Below are 20422 nucleotides of genomic sequence, written 5' to 3'. Positions count from 1 at the left end.
TCATTATTATTATATGTGCCCTCTTATTTACTTATTTACTTACTTTTTGTTTACTTGAATGTTATGTTTGTCTGTGGACTTAAAATTGGTCAAATATGTCTTGTCTTCACCGTGGGATAGTGAGAAAGCGTAATTTCGATCTCTTTGTATGTCTGGAACATGTGAAGAAATTGACAATAAAAGCTGACTTTGACTTTGACTTTGACTTTGATAAGGTTGCAAAGGTCTTGGGAGAGCTTTTTGCTTTTATCCATCATGAAATGTTTCTTGTGTGACACCTTGGTAATGAAAAACCTTTTTTATAGCCCATTAATATGTAGGCTACTAACCAAGCTTATATTAATTTGCACAGATAGAAAGGATAACTACTCTCTAACTACTTACAGATTCCAGCTCGTTCCTTCCCTTTCCTTGCCTTAGTGCTTTTTTTTTCTTAGCGTGTTCAATACTTTTTCCCTGTGTTATTCCACTTCATTACACATGACTCTACTTATGGAGTTGTTTGGATTTTTTTATGTGTGGATTACCTAAATTATTGCTAATGCCTGGTGAAAATGTTGTGCCCCATTATTCCACTTTTCAAGGGCCCTCTCCTCCATTGGGGCCCTATATTTCCTACTTTCCCCAGTCTGGCCGCCCTTTAATGTGCTGAACCTTCTGCTTTCGTTTCCAAATCTAAAAAACTCTCTGCAACTCAACATTGGCCTGCCTGCCTCAGCTGCCTGTGAGAGGCATTTCAGTTGTGCTGGATTACTGTTCACTGCAAAGCGATCAAGGATGAGTGCAACTAACTTTGAAAATCAACTACTGCTCAAACTTAAAGGAGAACTCTTTCACATTTTTTCATATAGATCTCCATTTCTCAGCGTCCACGAGTACTGTCGGTATGAACAAAACTGAAACATTCGGTTTTACCTAGCTTCGAGTTGCTCCAGCTACAGCGCTACACACTGGGAGCATGAACATTGCTGCCTTAGCTGCTGGCTGCAGCAACTTCGAGCTAGGACCAGAGTCCTTTTAGGCAAGTCCCTCCACTTTCGGCAGGCCATATTTAACGCTTTTGGGCACTTATCGTGCATCTATTTCAGCAGAAATGTGTGTGCGTAAGGCTTCACGACACCAATCTTGCTCCAGCGCAAGATCACAACAGATGATTGCACGATGTCTTCACAGCACACCACATGATTGGCTCAATGTATTTTTTACAACACACCACATGATTGGCTCAATGTATTCACACATGTCGACGTTTTTGCCGTGGAAGGGTTGTGATATGTGTAGAACAACTGCCATATTGGCGTTACAAACTAACCCCATGCATTACTATGGAGGATTTTTTTGAGTGCTATATCTCCTCATTAGAAAGTCTCTGGTAAAACTGGTTGTTCTGGTACCCCCAAAAAAAAAAAAAAGTAACTAAGTAACTTTTACTTAAAAGTACATTTTAAATTAACTACTTTTTACTTTTACTTGAGTACAGTTTCAGATTGGTATTTTAACTTGTACTTGAGTAATATTTAATCAAAGTATTGGTACTTTTACTTGAGTACAATATTTTCATACTTTTTCCACCTCTGGACTCAGGCTTGCAGCTCAGTGATGAATAACGTTAACTGTAGTGTAATTTGACTCTTAGACTAGAGAGTATGAGAGTGTTAGAGGAACTTGTTGTAAAACAGCTGACTTTATATTAGTATGTGCATGTGCGTAATAAGTTTGCGTAATTCAAATATGGGGCCCACGCACAGCGGTAGCATTAATCACTCACCGATGGTTTGAATCTTCTGCGTGATGAGCAAAGTTTCTGCCCCCACTCGAGCTGCTGCGGCCGCCGCTTCCGTGCCCGCGTGGCCGCCTCCCACCACGATGACATCGTATTGGTGTCGCGTGAGGCCACTGGAAGCTCGTGAATAGCGGTATGGTATAATATGGGGCCGAATGAGTAGTCTCCGTGCTAACATGGACAACACCTGACAAAATGACCAATTCAAAGCGTCATTCACAACCTATCCATGTTCCATCATCAACCATTATATTATACACAGAATTACACGAATACTTTACTTCATGAGTGAATGTTGCTTTTTTACATGTACATGGCAAACATTGTCAACTAAAGGTTAGGAAAGCTAACGACCACCATTCTGTCAAGGTAACCTGTCTATGACAGAAGTTTCCCAATGCTCATTTCTCGGCTAACATAGCTGTGGCTAATGTTACTTAAACGTCACTTAGATTTCACAACAGAGTAACGTACGCATTTAAAGTCGGTGTACCTTACAAGTCTCTTTTCACTATCCCAGTGTTTGAATCAGCCGAAATTGTGGCCTTAGCTCATGTAAATTATGCTGAATACAGATCTAACGCTAGCATGAGTTCTCCCATTTCAGACTCAGAGCCATTTAACTTACAAAACGGACATGAGCACAGGGAGCAGCCATTGCTCCGACATTATTTCCCCTGTAATATCTAGAATATGCGCGCATATGTAAAATACGGGTAATTGGCAGGAGAGGAATGTTTCTACTGAATTTTCAAACGCTTTATCATTTTAAGTTAACATGTCATACTGCGCGTAGATATTGTCAGCTCATTGAAACACATCAGCAAAGACACACGGTCAGCTATTTTTTTTAAGTAAACTGGTTGTTGTCATACATTTGTTAAAAAGCAGATGCGCTTTTATGTCCAACCTTTAGGTAGCGCAAGCGTCCTGTGAACGCCCCCTCTTCCCCATCCATAGGACCCGCTTGTACTCTCAATCCCGCGCGGATCGAGCGAAGCCTACCGAGGAGGTGGTGTGACCGACCGCGGGGTTTTAACCCAAAACCAGAAGATAATAACTTAGTATTATTTGCCACTGACATAAACGCAGTAAGTACTGAACGACTTTTAAGACGCTTTGGGTCAATAAAAAATTACTAAGGGGCCAATTGTGAGATAGAAACCTTGCTAATATTAAAACATGCTATGCTAGTAGGCTACTTGGCTAATGTTAGCTAGTTAGCATTTTTGCTAACGTTAGTTGCCCTACGCAACAAGGTGTCCCACTAGCTCGTTAACACGCTTTCAAGTGTCTAGCCGACAGTAATTACATTTGTGAATATTTGTGAGCGTTCTTATCTAAAAAGGTCTAGATGTTCATCTATGATCACTGTTCGGATTATTGATGGCTAAATTGCTAGCTACCTATGTGGTTAAGGGCCTATGCTAAGTCGGTTATGGTTTTCGTTTGTACAGTTGTCAAGTGTGTCGGCAAGCAACCCTCGGCTGGAAGAATTCGGGTCTCTGACTTGGCTTTTGGAGATAACGTTATTCAACTTGGCCATGTTGAAGCCACAGCAGCCCAGCTCAAGTGGGCGAAAAACATCAAATGGGACCTCTGGGTCGAGTACTATGTCTTCCGCAGCAAGTGGGATCAACACTAGCAACAGAACAACGGTCGGGAGGTAAGCTGGTTCGGCTGTGAATCTCTAGGAAAGGGCGGGGATATTGCTTGGCCAGTGAGGCCTACCGGTCAAAACCTCCGATGTGGAGTAGGCGTTATTTTTAAGAGGATTTACTCGATTAGCAAATAAAACGTTGCGGTTTCGATTGACTGGGAGGTCCAGCCAATCAGACGCATGCAGTCAGGATCAAGATGAACTGCGGCAAATCAACAAACTTTTTTTGCAATACCCATATTACGACTTTGGACGAATCGGTACAAGGCAGTGTTTGATTGACAGTGTGAGTAGCCATTCTACTTCCTCTAGAGGAGGGCGTTGACTACAAATGAGTGTTTTTCTGGGCCAGCTAGCAAGCAACCTTGCTAGCCATCACCTATGATATTTCGTCAACAAAGCCTGGAAATTAACGTTAGTGTGGCAATCATCCATGACTTTGTTTATGTCGATGAGGTAGGTTCAGAAGTTTAACTGTATATAGATTACCTGTAGCTGTTTTCGTATGCGGTCTTGCGCTTCTGTTTTTTTGCTGAAGAACAAGGCACCGTTCACATGACTCAATGAGCCTTTGTACTGTAATGTGTTGATAGACAACAAATGTTAGCTTTCAAGCTAGCAATGCTAACGTTGTTTATACTAGCTGAAATCAAGTTCTTCAACATGGATCAAAGCACTTCGCACATGACATGCGACAACTGTCCATTAATAAGAGACAACTGCTACCTAACGCTTTCCGAGCTGTCTCGTACACTTGTCACAGGCATGGTAGTTAGCATGATCTGCTGTGTAACTTAGCCTTCTACTGCCCGAAATGCCGTCTATAAGACGGAAGCTCTTAGGTAAAGCGAAACCACGCTTACCTCATAAAATGTTGCCACATTGTGAAGCAGTTGACAATACAGTGCTATTGAATCCAAGGGAGGTCTGGGTGTTATGCTTAGGTTGCTATCGCTAGGTTGTATAGCTGTAGTGTTAGTCTGGTCAAATCGTTTGTAATTAGACTTGACTGCAGGATTACTATTGCCATGGCTGTTGACCTGCCATTATTGATCTGCTTGAGTAAATGACCTCAGCGGGTTGCCATCTCCTCTGTCTTTCTTATGATGATTATGATGATGATTGAAGATAAACAGTATTAATCTGAACCTGCCTTTCCTGTTTAGGACTCGGTCGGTGAAACCTCCTTTCCAGTCTCCTCCTGTGAGTGGTTTGATTAAATCATTGATTAGGTTATACAAATGTACTATTCCATTGATAATACAGCCTCTCTTTGATCTTAGTCATTTATCTATTGTTACAAAATGTGGATTATCACTAAATTTCCATAGTGAAATGTACAGTGTAATTTTGTAGATTGTAGCTGTTGGTTGAAACAGTCTATATGTCTAAAGAGGATGTACAGTAGTCCTTAAGACAAAAGTTTCCAAATTAAATACATGTGTTTGAGTTTCAATGCACGTGTATGATGTCTGGTATTGTGAGCGTAAGTAATCAATCTGGTGTGTGTGTGTGTGTGTGTGCGCACAGGTATTTGAGGGAGTATATAACAATGCCAGAATGCTACACTTCCTGACTGCTGTAGTGGTGAGTAACTGCGTCTCTTAGTGAGTCATACTGCTCATGTCTGTCTTCCTCACACATACACACACGCATATACGCACACACAAGCACGCACGCGCACACACACACACATAGATGTCCTTGGAAAACACATTCAGTAGATGGATGGAAACTTCAGTCGTACTGAAAGAGTGTTGCAGTGGCTGCAGATAACCAGAGCACACCGGAGTCAGAAGCACAGGTGGCCTTGGCCATCAAGCCGGAGGAAACATTCAGATAGTTGCTATTGTTTGAAAGTTTGTGCTCAGTTGGAAATGTCATTGGTTTTACATGAAAAGTGAGTTTGAATAGGAAATATAGCTAGATTAAATGGAAACATAGTAATCGCTAAAGTTAGATATAGTGATTTTTATTATTGAATTTAAACTTTATAATTTATACTGTAACTTCCACTTGCCGTTCTTTTGAAAACAAGGAAGATTTTAAAGCTGTCCCAATCTTTAGCAGTTTGTGTATATATATATATATATATATATATATATATATATATATATATATAAATATAAATTCTCCATCAAGCATAGGCGGTATGGAGAATGCAATGGCAGTAACAAGCATGGTGTGTTATCATGCTCTTATGTATGCATTGTTCTATGCCATCTGAAATTTCACTGGCATTAGCCATAGTTATTATATTCCCTAAAGCACAGATCCTTGGTGATGATCTGCACTCCTTTCAGGGGCATAAAATACCAGTAATGATAGATAGATAGATAGATGGATAGATTGATAGATACTTTATTGATCCCCAAGGGGAAATTCAAGGTCTCAGTAGCAGACAGACATCACACACACAACATGCACTTACAGCAGAAAGGGTAAATGTAAGTATGTACATATAACAAAACTCCACTGTACAATAGAGACAGTAGAAGATAAGAAAACTAACAAAACTAAATATACTATATAAATTAAATTTAAAAAATCCACAGTGTGCTTGAGGATGATCAAGCATGAGACGCTTGCAGTGACAGGGCTGGGACTGGCCTGTAGTTCTGTGTGCATGGTAAGGTGCTCAAGAGAGTGAGTGTCATGGTGAAGGTGCAAAAAGTAGTCCAACAGTAGTGCAACAGTGCAAGAATAAGGGCTAGAGACCAGCATAAATAATATGGACAAATAAGAGAGATAATTCTACCCAGCTAAATAATTTTAAGTCATCAACATGAAACGTAGGCCGTGCCACGGTGAAATGAGTCCAGTTTGACAAAATAAAAAATAGAAATGGGTTTATTGGATTTTCATAATCCACAGACCTTAGGGTTTAAAACAAGGGGTCATTTGTTCAATTCCGTTTAGCCAACCCAGAGATGTTGGCCAAAATGTGAAAGCTATCCTCATTGAAAGCAAAAAAACAAGTTTTGAGAAAATCAGCTTTAAAGTTTGTTAAGTACATGTATAAATCAGCATATTATGTATATTTCCTCTCAACCAATCACCTCAAGACTATGCATCCTGATTAAGTTCCCTTGGCCTTTGGAATTAAAATAGCTAAATTAAAAGAAATTTGGTCTCTGCATTTATCCCATCCGTGAATTAGGGAACACACAGAGCACAGATCAAGCATCTGAACAAGGAAGAAAAACGTCAACTTTTGAATCCAAACTTCTTCCGCAGCTCAAGTCGGCGGCGGTGTGTACGTACAGTAACTGATAACCTTCTCTTCCCCAGGGCTCCACCTGCGACGTGCGAGTGAAGAACGGCACTGTGTATGAGGGAATCTTCAAGACACTCAGCTCACGGGTAGGGCATCACCGCAGTCATTTAAGAATGTTCTACAACCGTGGTCCTCCACCATATATAGCGCTATAACTTGTGAATATGTCTCTAACAGAGCCCAGCCTCTAAATGTTTCACTGGCTTTGTAATGCTTGTATAATGCTAGTCAGACTAGGATGGGGAGCAGAGATTTTTAGGATTAATCCTAGATGGAAGCAAACTCTACTTTAGGTCAGGATCAGACATTGGCTTGTACAAGAGGACTGGCGATCTGTGGGAAATGTCTGTGTGTTTACATTGCAGTCTTTTCCTTCAACTCTTTCATTTCTTTTACCTTTCTGTCTTTTTCTACTCCCTCTCTCCCGTCACCCACGATGCACTTGTCCGTCCCCCACAATGCACTTCTTCCTTCCCTTCGTCCTGTGTCCTGCAGTGTGAGCTGGCCGTGGACGCGGTGCACAGGCGTGGCGAGGGCGAGAGCCCTACAGCGCCCCCTAGGAGAGAGGAGATCACCGACACCATGATCTTTAGCCCAAACGACCTCGTCACCATGACCTGCAGAGACGTGGACCTCAATTACGCCACCAGAGGTATGTCAAGCCCCTCGGGGCCAAAAAACAAGCCAGGCAAATTTGGCGCATTCTTTGCATAGACCAGGGTTAAGTTGTCATCTTTGGGCAACTGGCATCACTACATGTTGCCAGAGGCCCATATCTGTTACAGTGATGAATGCATTTTAAAAGCAGTTCATTGTTTTTGAAAGTTCAGTTGTTCATTCACTTCCTGACCATCAATTTCACAATAAGGTATAGAGTAATACATTTCCCAGAACGATAGGGCGGCAAACAGTTAAATGATTGTTGTTTATTTAAAAAGTTTTAAAGGAAAAAGTCCTCTTACAAAAACCCTCAAGTCATCATCTTGGGCTTTGAGACACAGTGATTGACTGTTTTTCACTTTTTTATGACATTTTATAGACCAAACAACTAATTGATCTATGAAAGAAGTATATCAAATGAATTGAGTATCAAAATAATGGTTAGTTGCAGCCCTGGTCATTGGTTCAGTTTTGCAATCCAGAGGCAGCAGAAGTGTCAGACCCTCCTTATGACTCTTTCTCTCTCCCTCTCCCTCTCTCTCCCTCTCTCTCTCTCTCTCTCTCTCTCTCTCTCTCTCTCTCTCCCTCTCTCTCTCTCTCTCTCTCTCTCCCTCCTCTCTCTCCCTCTCTCTCTCTCTCTCTCTCTCTCTCTCTCTCTCTCTCTCTCTCTCTCTCTCCTCTCTCCCTCTCCTCTCTCTCTCTCTCTCTCTCTCTCCCTCTCCCTCTCCCTCTCTCTCTCTCTCCCTCTCACACACAGACACGTTCACAGACACAGCCATCAGCTCAGGCCGAGTGAATGGCGAGCACAAAGAGAAGGTCCTGCAGAGATGGGAAGGCGGAGACAGCAATGGAGAGAGCTACGACCTGGAGACAGACGCCGTAAGTGTAAGAAATGCACTCAAAACACACAACATAGAAAATGCGGATCTCGGAAAGAAATGCACTCAAAACACACAACATAGAACTTCACTTCGCTGTCTCGGATCTGCAGCGGAAAGTGTGGCACTTCTTTTTTTTTTTTTTTTTTTTTTTTTTTTTAATTTTTCTTCCATTTGTACTGCAGTCCAATGGGTGGGATGCTAACGAGATGTTCCGCTACAATGAAGAGAATTACGGAGTGAAGTCCACATATGACGCCAGTTTGTCTATGTACACGTAAGTCTCCTGCACGCGCACTCATGCATGCGCCTGGTGGCTCCTGTTTCTCAGAGCCATAGATTTGGATATGCCTGTTTCTCAGAGCCATAGATTTGGATGTTTTCTCAATGACTCTTTCTCTCTTTCTACCACTACTCACAACTTTTACATTTAAATATTGTAAGTCATTTAGCACACAATGTTGTATTCATTTATTCATATTGTATTCATTTAGCAGACACTGTTGTCCAAAGTGACTTTAAAGACATAATGTCAACTATATTACAAGGGATTACATTGTCTCCAGAGCAACTTGGGGTTAAGTGCCTTGCTCAAGGGCACAACGGTAGAAGCTGTGAATTGATCCCACAACTTGCAGGCTACTGCACGCTAGCCCAGCTCCTTAACCACTACACTACCTCAACTTCAACTGTGTTTCTCTTCTCCCTCCTCTCTTTTGTCCTTACATTCTTTCACTTTCTCTTTCTCTCTCCTTCTGTCCTCTTTCTCTCTCTCTCTCTCTCTCTCTCACTCACACACACACACACACACACACACATATATACATATGCCCAACCCCTCTGTGACACCTCTCTATCCCTCACTCCTTCTCTCCTCCTCCTCCCCCTCCCCAGTGTTCCTCTGGAGCGAGGGAACTCTGATAACTTCCGTGCGCGTGAGGCGCGGGCGGCGCGGCTGGCCAGCGAGATCGAGTCCAGTCCTCAGTATCGCCACCGCGTGGCGCTGGAGAACGATGACGGCAAGACGGAGGAGGACAAGTACAGCGCCGTGATGCGCGACGCCGAGAGGGAGCGCGGCCGAGAGAGCCCCCGGGAGAGGGGACGCGACAGCCCCAGCGGGGGGAGCAGGTGAGTTGGGGCCGGGGGGAAGGGCAAAGGTCATGGGTCACTTAGCAACCCTAAAGTCACAGATACCAGGTTAACTTGTTGGAGAGGGTGTCCTTTACTCTTCAGTCATAAGACACTTTTGATGTTGAGTTTCAGTTGAACAAGGTAGTCCAGTAAAACAAGTCTGTTTCTCATTCTCTCTTTCATTCTTTCTCTTTCTCTCTCATTCATTCTTTCTTTCTCTTTCTTTCTTTCTTTCTTTCTTTCTTTCTTTCTTTCTTTCTTTCTCTGTCTCTCTCCCCCACAGAGAGGGGAAGTACATCCCTCTGCCCCAGCGGGCGCGTGAGATGGGTGGTTCTGGGGGAGGTCTGCGTGGCGATAGGGTCAGCGAGCGCTCTGAGCGAGGAGGCCGCGGCGGGTACCACCCCAGTCGCTCCACGCCCCCGAGCTCGTCTCCACGGCCGCCGTTGCCCCCGGCGACCACCGGCGGCACGCCCTCGGAGCGCGGCAGCCCCCTCCCGGGCAGGGGGGGCTACACCCCCAGCAGCCCGCCCTCCTCCCACTCACACACACACGCCGCCGCGGTCCCGCACTCACACTCCCTCCCACACGCGCTGTCCGACGCAGGGAGGCCAGTCAACGGAGGTGTGTGTGTGTGTGTGTGTGAGCGAGCGATGTATTTATATGCGTTTCACTGTCTGTCTAAATTTCGTAATTCACACTGTTTAAGAATACTGTGTGCTTGTACCTGGGAGCTAATATACTGTGTGTGTGTATTGGTGGGAGGGGTTAATATGCATGTGTGTTTGTCCACATGCGTGTGTGTGTGTGTGTGTGTGTGTGTGTGTGTGTGTGTGTGTGTCACTCCATGACTCATTTCTCTCACCCTGTATCCCCAGTCCCGTCAAGAACCTCCCCAAAGTCCCAGAGACCCCACCAGCCCAACCGACCAGTGCGCCCCTCCAACACACACCCCCCCACAGGTAAACACCCCACTGCATGTGCGCGTGCGTGTGTGTGTGTCAGGTAAACACCCCACTGTGTGTGTGTGTGTGTCAGGTAAACACGCCACTGCATGTGTGTGTGTCAGGTAAACACGCCACCGCATGTGCACGCATGTGAGTGTGGGCGGCCATGCAAATGTTTGAGAGATATGAAGAAAGGATTCTCTGTGTGAAGGAGAGGTTTCGATTTTATCAAAGCACTCCTCCAAAGCACGTCTCCTATGGTTTCTGTGTGTGTGTGTGTGTGTTCATTCCTAAATGATGTTTTCTGGCTCGCAGTGTCCCGTTCCCCCAAGTCGGACACGCCTTCCCAGGACCCCTCTGCTCCTTATGTGGACAGCTCGCCCGTTTCCATGGCGAAGCAGAAGCCCTCTGGCCCCACCCCTCTGTTCCCTGTAGATGGTGAGAAATGCACATATATATATATATATATATATATATATATATATATATATATACACACACACTCACTTTACACACACACACAGACTCACTTTATATACACACACACAGACTCATGTATGTGTGTATAGACACTAATGTTCAAAAGTTTGAGGTCACATACTAATGGCCTTTCCTTCCGGACAACAGACATGACATTTGACATGAGAAAATGAATCATTGTCATGGATAGTGTAACCCTAGCATAGCCTTCGTTTTTTTTTTTTTAAATGTTATCTCTGTTACTCTTTTATCTCTGATTGTCTTTGTCTCTGTTAGGATGTTTTTTGGCACAGAATTATGGTCCCGGACGAACATAAAATTGAATTTAGTAAAAATCCACACTACAGGCAGTTTTGAGTATGGTGGTGTTAAGTGTAGTGAAACTGAATTGGTTTCCGTTTCTCTTCTCAGTGAATGAGATCAGTAAAGAGCGAGCCGCCGCCGCCGCAGCAGCAGCAGCAGAGGCTGCCGCCAGCCCCGATGATGGCAAGAGCAGCAAAGGTGTGTGTGTGTGTGTGTGTGAGAAGTGTCGTGTTATTTACGTATTTTACGTAAATAAGTACCTAAATAGCGTAATTCACTTTTCCGATCATCATGTCTGTTTAATACCGACTAGTTCATATTTAATTTCCTGCTAGTATTTTCAGGAATGCTGTGTGTGTGTGTGTTTGTACACACAGAGTACTTAAACGTTCTGCTGTTAAAATGAGTGCTGCCACATTTGCAATCATCTACCTGCCACTCAAACAATAATTTACTTCTGGTATTTATCTCTGTGTGTGTGTGTGTGTGTGTGTGTGTCTCTCAGCTCCCTCAGCACAGCAGCGCTCTCAAATTGAAGAGCTCCGCAAGTTCGGCAAAGAGTTCAGGGTAAGCTTTTATTCCTCTTTTCCTTCTTAATCCCCTCTCTCTCTCTCTCTCCCTCCCTCCCTCTCTCTCTCTCTCTCTCTCTCTCTCTCTCTCTCTCTCTCTCTCTCTCCCTCCCTCCCTCTCTCTCTCCCTCTCCCCAGCGACGCTCTTCTATTTCTCCTCTTCGACATTTTTTAAGTAGATTTTTTAGCTTGCTGCCTTTTATTTAGACAGGATTGTGAAGAGTGTGAGAGAGAGAATGACCCCAGGTCACACTCAAACCCGTGACTGGTGTGCCACGCACTCCTCCCGTGCAGCTGCAGGCAGGAAGAGCCCTCGTCCACTTTAACAGTCCAGCCTTGGTGCCTGATAGTTTCTCTTCACTAAAGGCTACTCACTACTCTACCAAAGGCCTTTGAATACTCTGTATTTGTTGTCTGAAGTTGCACGATTGGAAAAAAAAAAAAACACCTCTGTGTGAGGCCATCGAAACTTTTCTGTGTTTTTGCATCCATACATATCTGTGCCCGTGAATGAGCTTTCCTACTGCAACCTTCTCTATTTGAGTGACTGTAAAAACGGAGCATGCAAAATTACAGACTTCAGTGTGTGACCAGACGATGACCCACAAACCCCAGCATTCTAAAGTTTGCTGCTGCTGCTGCTGCTGCTGCTTGAATGTTTAGAGGACCACTGAAGTACAAGAGGCCGTAGGTTCCATTTTGGAACAGCAAAGTGGCGTTGTTAGGGACGACCTTACTAACAATCATAATCAAGACGACCAAAACTATCCGTTTTAGAATGGCAGTCTTACACTGTCTAGACTGTAATTGACCAGACTGACTTTTGGGTCAGACTCAAACCACTGCATCCAGCAATCTACAACAAACCACCATCCAACAAACTCTGACCGACTGTGTACACTGGCCCCATTGGTGGTCTTTGGATGAACACGGGATCTTGAAGGCGCTTGCGCACGGCCCCGACAACAATGTCCTTTTAACCTTTGACCCTTGACCTGTGCCCCCTGCAGCTCCAGCCCAGCCCAGGCGCCCCCAGCTCTCCCGGCGCGGCCGCCGCCCCTGCTGCTTCTGCCACCGGCCCCTCCGAGGCCGCCCAGCCTGGCGCGGCGGGGTCTGCGAAGGCCCCCTCGGCCGCGGACGCCCCGAGCGCTGCAGCGGCGGACGGCAAGCCCAGCTTGGCCCAGAGCCCCCCGGGCCAGCCGCCCGCGCCCGCCTCGCCTGCCGAGGAGCCGGGGCCCCCCAAGGACAAGGAGGCCGCCGCCACGCCTGCCGCCAGTCTGCCCGTTTCAGACAGGCAGTCGCCGGCCACCCTGCAGCCCGCGAGGACCCCTGGGCCCGAGGAGAGCAGGCCAGAGACGGCTACCGAGGCAGTCATTGAGTAAGTGGAAGAGGGAGAGTGTGTGTGTGTGTGTGTGTGTCATATGTCTGTCTGTTTGACAGTCTGACATAGAGATGAGTTAAGGTAATACAGGTGTGTGAGAGCGAGATGATTACATGTGACATTAATCTATGCCCTCTCCTCTGGTTCCAGTCAGGTGAAGAGATCTACGCTGAACCCCAACGCCAAAGAGTTCAACCCCAACAAGCCTCCTGTTGCTCTGGTAACCAGCTCTCTCTCTCTGCTCACATCCCAATTTGCTGTGCTCTCATCTCTGAGGAAAAGAGCGCTTCTCTAAATAACTCTGTGCTTTTTTCACTTTCTCCACTCTTCCCTTTCTCTCTCTCTCTCTCTCTCTCTCTCTCTCTCTCTCTCTGTCCAGTCGAAGCCCACCTCTGCCCCCACGCCCCCCCGTCCGACCCCCCCCCAGCCCGTCGGTGTTGCTGCAGCAGCACCCAGGTGGCCAGGGCCCCATGTACAGCGCCTCCTACCTACCTTACAACCTGCAGCTCCACCCCGTACAGGTGAGCACGACACCCTGTGTGTGTGTGTGTGTGTGTTTATTTTATATCATAAATCAATGATATCAATATAGCAGTGTGACGTCATTTGCTTTGTCTTTTTTTCTCCCACCATCTTGTTTTTACTCTCTTCATTTCTACTATGTTCCCTTTTTCTTTCCTCCTCCATTCTCCATCCCCCTCTTCCACTCTTCCTTTCTTCCCTTTCACCTTACTCCCTCTCTCTCTCTCTCTCTCTCTCCCCCCCCTCCCGCTCTCTCTCTCTCTCTCCCCCTCCCGCTCTCTCTCTACTTCAGGCTCAGCAGATGTACCAGTACCCCATGCAGGCAGTTAACCAGGGCAAATATCCTCGGGCCAAAGGTCAGCCTCACCCACACACACACACACACACACACACACACAGAGCCCACTGTAGCATCAGGAGCCGTGGGTGTGTATTTGTTAGATCTGAATCCCATCAATGATCTGAGTTTTGACGGTGTGTGTGTGAATCTGTTTATATGGATATTTCAGTGTGTGTAAATCCACACCTTGAGAGTGTGTGTGTGTGTGTGTACACGTACAAGTATGTAACTCCACTGCTGTGTTTGACCCCTGTGTGTGTGTGTGTGTGTGTGTGTGTGTGTGTGTGTGTGTGACTCCTTCAGGTTCAGTGGTGCCCCAGAGGTCTGACCACAGCTCGTCGGCGCCCCCTATGCTCCAGGCTGCATCTGCGGCAGGAGCACCACTGGTGGCCTCCCCGTACCCCCAGTCCTACCTGCAGTACAACCCCCCGCAGTACGGCCAGCAGCAGGTCATCCAGGCCATGGGCCCCTACCCCGGACAGGTAACGCGCGCGCGCGCACACACACACACACGCGCACAGGAGAAGAAGAGAGGAGAAGAGCAGGCACACTCACACACACACCCGGCCAGTAAGGCCAGCAGCAGGTCATCCACACGTTTGTAAATGTTGCCAGATGTTTGCTCTGCATGTAGTAAGTATTGGCATGTGCCAGTGAGGTATGGAAAGCAGATTGTCTAACCCTTCCCTTTTTCTTTGCCCTCCTCTATGTTCTCTGGATTCCCCTCCATGTTCTCTGACTCCTCTCCCATGTTCTCTGACTCCTCTCCCATGTTCTCTGCCCTCCTCTCCCACGTTCTCTGACTCCTCTCCACCTCCATCTTTCCTCCTTTCCTCCCTCTCTCCTCTCCACCTCTCCTCCCTCCCCTCCCTCCTCCCTCCCCTCCCTCCCCCCTCCCTCTCTCCTCCTATCCCCTCTCCTCCCCTCCCTCTCTCCCTCTCCCCTCCTCTCCCCCCTCCTCTCCTCTCTCCTCCTCTCCCCCCTTTCTCCCTCTCCTCTCTCCTCCTATCCCTCTCTCCCCCTCCTCTCTCCTCTCCACCTCCTTCTCTCCTCCCCTCCCTCTCTCCTCCTATCCCCTCTCCTCTCCCCCTCCTCCTCTCCTCTCTCTCCTCCTCCCCCTTTCTCCCTCTCTCCTCCCTCTCTCCTCCTCTAGCCCATGTACTCCATGCTGCAGGGAGGTGCGCGGATGCTGGGCTCTGGTGGGGGCCACCCCCAGGCTCTCGGCCCTCCTGCTGGACCCCAGTTCCCTGGGCAGGGCGAGGGCCCACAGGGACCGCAGCAGGGCATCTACGGTGAGGGAGCGCGCACACATGCACAAGCACACACATACAAGCACACACACACAAGCACACACACAAGCTCATACCGTCTCTCAGGCAAACATACTCATGCACAAACACACACATACACGCACTCGTGTGTGTGCGTGTTAGCGTGCATGTCTTTGCAACCTCTGTAGGGCAGGGATATAATTGACAACAATCTTGTTTAATTAATTGGCTTTTGGGAAGCACTTAAGAGTTTAATTTCAGAGGTATTATTATGTGCAAGTCTCCTGTTGTGTCTAAAATGAAAGCCTACTTCTCTGCCCTTTGGGTGAAGTGCTAATATGTGCTAATATATTTTTTCTTTGTCTCCCTCCCTCTCCCTTGCATTCTCCTCTCTCTCTACCTCTCATTTTGTCTCTACCTCCCTCTCTTCTCTCCCCCTCCCTCCCTTACCCCCCTACATGTTTCCCTCGGTCTTTCTCTCCCCCTCTCTCTCTCCCTCTCTCTCTCTCTCTCTCCCTCTCTCTCTCCCTCTCTCTCCCTCCTTGTCTCAGCAGCTCAGTCGTTCTCTCATCACTCGGGCCCAGTTCATCCTCCTCAGCCCTCTAGCACTCCCACTGGCAGCCAACCCCCTCCCCAGCACACAGCGCCCAGCCCTGGACAGGTACACACACACACACACACTGTTGATTTATACTCAGAGTTTACACAGTCATGCACTGTGTGCATAAATCTGCATCTCATAAAGAATTAATGTGACTGTCAGTATCACACACACACACACGTAATACATGCTTAGAGGTCCTGCTTGCATAAACCATTGACTTGCATTGACATTAATGAAGCTAATATTTTCTTTTCTTTCTTTCTTTCTTTCTTTCTTTCTTTCTTTCTTTTTTCTTTCTTTCTTTCTTTTCTTTTTCTTTTCTTTCTTTTCTTTCTTTCTTTTTCTTTCTTTCTCTCTCTCTCTCTCTCTCTCTCTCTCTCTCTCTCTCTCTCTCTCTCTCTCTCTCTCTCTCTCTCTCTCTCTCTCTCTCTCTCTCTCTCTCTCTCTCTCTCTCTCTCTCTCTCTCTCTCTCTCTCTCTCTCTCTCTCTCTCTCTGCCGGTCCATAGGGGCCCCCAGCCCCAGTCCCTGTACCCTCTGGGCCTCTGTCTCCCCCCACCCTCCTAGCCTGCCCCAGGCCACAGCTCCCCAGGCATCCTACCCCCTGCAGGGCTACAGCCTCCACGGCCACCAGGGCATCCCCCACACCTACACCTCCCTGGGACAGATCGCTCAGGTATGCACCCTCGTGTGTGTGTGAGATTGTTTGTGTGTGCTCCACACAACTTAACATGCCTGTGACCAATACACCAGTGTGCATATATATATATATATATATATATAATCTGTGTGTGTCTGTGAGTTCATTTTTATGGGGTTTGCGCATCTGTGCATTTTTAACACAAATTGCATGTGTTTGTGTGTGTTCAGCATGAGGTGATGTTTGTCTGGAAGCGTGAGCTGTATGCTTATGGTTCATGATGCATGCATGATACTTACATACATGCAAATCACACACATGGGTGTGTATGGAACACATGTTTGTGTTATGTCTCAGAGCCAAATTAGTGTTGAGGGTGTGTGTAAAAGTGTGTGTGAGTGCGTGCTGGAGGTAGACTGAGCAGATTGGCATCATGAACAGTGTTTGCTGCATTATTGAAGAGAGTGTGTGTGTGTGTGACAGGGATGTTAAACAGCCTTCTCTGGTGTCTGTTGATGAATGTCTAATGCGCTTCTCAAGGAGGCATTTTGTGTGTGTGTGTGTGTTAGGGCTTTGACTTTTCCCCAAAAATCATTTTCGAAGTTCGTTTGTTTATTAATATTAAAATTCGAATATGTATTAATAATATTTTAACCATTAAATGTCTTCAGTAAGACCGATATTGGTATCAAACTTAAGTTCTATATGTTCTGTCCACCAGAGGGCAGTGTATCAGTCAATGTCAGTAGACTATGTGCAATGAAAGGCTGAGTATTTATCGCGGTGTTAAAATTGTTATTATTGAGCATAAGGCGAGGCGATAAAACGATAGCAATATGTATCGCCCAATAGACATGTAATCGATATCAATAAAAATACGCTCGATAGAACATTCATAATAAAAAAGCAACACACACCTCCTGCCTTAAGTTGTCCATAAATAAATAGGCTAAATATATCTTGCATTGTAGTATGTCAAACTACCAGAGTAGGCGATAGAAGTAGGCCTACCTCAACACAGACTCTCCTTGCCCCTGCACTCTTTTCTCTCTCCCTCTCAACAGGCGATCCCTCCTCAGCATGCACATGTAATCCAAACATTAATAGTGCAAGACGACTGGCTAAATTGCTATTAACCGTTAGCATCATTAGCACGCTGCAAGAATTTGTTCAAAACTGTTGCATTCAAATTGACTGCTAAGTTCTAATCATCTCAATCCTGATGCAAATGGAAAAGTATTTTCCAAGACTCAAACGGGCCTGTCCCAAGGAGAAAAAGTATTCATTTGAAACTTAAACACACACAGGGAAACTGAACAGTCTAACCAGACTATGATAAACTAGCAAATTAAGCTAACGCTAGCCTACTTTGTTTACAATATTCCCAGGCTTCAACCAGTGCTGCTTTTCATTCAGACTTATCTGCACATTTATTTATTTGAGTGTTTTTCATGATTGTGTTGCCATTTCTTTTCCCTGTTTGCTTTGATTGATAACTGAGGTGATTAAAATCAGAGGAAGGTTAAGTTTAAAATAAAAGTGTCTATTATGTCTATGTGTGAGCTCACTAAGCACTAACCACAAGGGATGCTAACGCCACCTACAGGAGCCCAGATGACCAATAATAGCCTTGCTGATGAGTCAATTTTACATTTCACCAGGAAAAAAAAAACTTGGAATCTGAATTGAAAAAAACAACGCTTACAACTAATACATTTATAGAAATGATCTCCATAGGCTACAGGTTCGAATATTAAGAGATCCCTAAAATTCGTTCGAATATCTTTAATTTTTAAAATCGAATTATATTCGAATAACGAAGTTCGGAGTCAAAGCCCTAGTGTGTGTGTGTGTGTGTGTGTGTGTGTGTGTTACAAAACATTTTCACCAAGTGTGTGTGTGTGTTGGTTGCTGTTTAGCAGTGGCTGATGTTGTCATTAATATTGAACATGACTACGTAGTAAATACACTTGACTGTGTAGGCTATTCTCTTGTACATTTAAAATCATGGTCTTTCATAAAGAATTCATGTAACTGTCAGTCACACACACACACACACACACACACAGAGCTCTGTGAGTTGATCCAGTAGTGTTACTGCTTTCATGCGTTGCCAAGATACCAGATTAACCACCCCCTTAATCCGTCTCTCCTCTCTCCTTCACTCTCCACCTCACTCGCTTTTCTCCCTCTCCTCCTGCCACCTCTCTGTCGCTTTCTCTTACCCACCACACACCCCCCCCTCTCCCTCTCCTTTTTTAAAACCCGCTTCTCTATTTTCTGTCATTTTCTCTTCATTTATTTCTCGCGTGGCTCTCCAACCCTCATATGGATGGCAACAGCATTGTGCATATATGGGTGTAAGCATACGATTTAGACTATGTGTTTTTCTTTATGGTGATTTTATGGTGTGTGTGTGTGTGTTTGTTTGTTTTTGAAATGTGTAAAACTGTCTTAAGTGGAGTGGTGACCCTCTCTCCTCTCCATCTCTCTCCCTCCCTCTCTCTCTCTCTCCTTCCATCTCTCTCTTTCTCCCCCTGCATCTCTCTCTCCATCTATCTCTCCCCCCATCTCTCTCTCTCTCTCTCTCTCTTTCTTTCTCTCTCTTTCTCTCTCTCTCTCTCCCCCCACCTCTCTCTCTTTCTTTTTTCTTTCTCCCTCTCTTCTCTCCCCTCTCTCTTTCTCTCTCTCTCTCCTCCCCAGGCTCATGTCCAAGGCCCCATGTCTGGCCCCCACCCCTCTGGGTCCCACGGCCCCCCCCAGATGGTGATGCTGCATGCTCCTCCCCAGGCAGGCCCTGGCTCCGCCCAGCACCCTCAGCACGGCCCCCAGCAGGGCCCGCCGCAGCACTTCACATATATCCACCCCCAGGGTAAACACACACACACACACACACATACACACACACACACACCAGCACTTCACATATATCCACCCCCAGGGTGAACACACAGACGCACACACGCACACAGACTAACGCACGCACAGACGTGCAGCCGTGGCCTACTGGTTAGCGCTTCGGACTTGTAACCGGAGGGTTGCTGGTTCAAACCCCGACCAGTAGGCACAGCTGAAGTGCCCTTAAGCAAGGCACCTAACCCCTCACTGCTCCCCAAGCGCCGCTGTTGTTGCAGGCAGCTCACTGCGCCGGGATTAGTGTGTGCTTCATCTCACTGTGTGTACACTGTGTGCTGAGTGTGTTTCACTAATTCACGGATTGGGATAAATGCAGAGACCAAATTTCCCTCACGGGATCAAAAAGAGTATATATATACTTACTTATACATACTATACACACACACACACACACACACACACACACAGCATTTCAACTATATAACTATATCCAAAACCCCCAGAGTAAACACACACACACACATACCTACTACCCACATTGAACTGGGCTCGACCCGGAACTTTTAGCTGTTCTAACTGTACATTGCTTTGATTAGCAATGCAGCTGATTGATTTCTGACATGTTGTGTGTTTCTGTACTCCAGCTGTTCAGGTCCAGCACCAAACCCAGCAACATACCTTCCATCCCCCTGGCAACTGAGTTCCTTCTCCACGGAGACGACTCTTTGACTCCTCCCTCCCCATAGGCCACGCCCACCCACAAGAAGACTTGGACCAATCAGGGGACGGGGGCAGAGTTAGGGGATGAGCCTTGTTTTCCTCGTGTGTGTGTCCCATATCCATATCCAGTTCCCCCCCACCCCCCACCCCTTCACTCTGTCATACACTACAGACTGATGTGAACCCCACCCCTCACCCCCAGCCCAAAATGGAACATGGAGGAATTTCAGTAGGTGCCCCGAATCCCTTGCTGTGCCCCCCCTCCCTCCCTCCCTCCCCTATTCTATGCCATGCCCACCCCCTCTCCCCACCCCCTTCGTTTTTAGGAGAAATATGCTGTCGCCTCGGCGGAGGAGATGCAGATCACGCTGACGAGGGTCTTGAAGTTCTACTGCCCCCTTGTGA

The 20422-nt window shown here is 46.3% G+C and overlaps 2 protein-coding genes across 7 annotated transcripts in view; one reads left to right on the top strand and one right to left on the bottom strand.

Moving 5' to 3' along the window:
- The window catches only part of mto1 (mitochondrial tRNA translation optimization 1), a 19216-nt gene extending 15023 nt beyond the window's left edge, over positions 1 to 4193 (bottom strand). The window contains exons 1-2 of one of the 6 annotated variants that reach the window (XM_048233216.1): positions 3933 to 4193; positions 1769 to 1970 (exon numbers count right to left, since the gene is read on the bottom strand). In XM_048233216.1, coding sequence (XP_048089173.1) covers positions 1769 to 1961 — 193 coding nt within the window. In that variant the 5' untranslated portion in view covers positions 1962 to 1970; positions 3933 to 4193. Of the gene's footprint in view, positions 1 to 1768; positions 1971 to 2064; positions 2108 to 2257; positions 2457 to 3932 lie in introns of those variants that run through there. The other 5 variants (XM_048233211.1, XM_048233213.1, XM_048233212.1 and 2 more) reach the window with 5 other exon arrangements.
- Positions 2748 to 20422, top strand: atxn2l (ataxin 2-like). The gene is given in 26 exon segments (XM_048234076.1): positions 2748 to 2874; positions 3241 to 3449; positions 4610 to 4646; positions 4974 to 5030; positions 6735 to 6806; positions 7216 to 7372; positions 8138 to 8259; positions 8444 to 8535; positions 9153 to 9386; positions 9673 to 10010; positions 10265 to 10348; positions 10649 to 10771; positions 11225 to 11314; positions 11622 to 11683; positions 12696 to 13063; positions 13217 to 13286; positions 13446 to 13484; positions 13486 to 13587; positions 13881 to 13944; positions 14232 to 14410; positions 15082 to 15220; positions 15751 to 15860; positions 16309 to 16343; positions 16345 to 16477; positions 19145 to 19313; positions 19942 to 20422. Coding segments are annotated over 25 exon segments (3054 nt in total). The 5' UTR covers positions 2748 to 2874; positions 3241 to 3327; the 3' UTR covers positions 19998 to 20422.

The sequence above is a fragment of the Alosa alosa genome, chromosome 22, assembly GCF_017589495.1.
Source record: "Alosa alosa isolate M-15738 ecotype Scorff River chromosome 22, AALO_Geno_1.1, whole genome shotgun sequence".
NCBI lineage: Eukaryota > Metazoa > Chordata > Actinopteri > Clupeiformes > Clupeidae > Alosa > Alosa alosa.
Note: the sequence above shows the minus strand (reverse complement) of the source record. Positions and strands in the feature narration are given on the sequence as shown.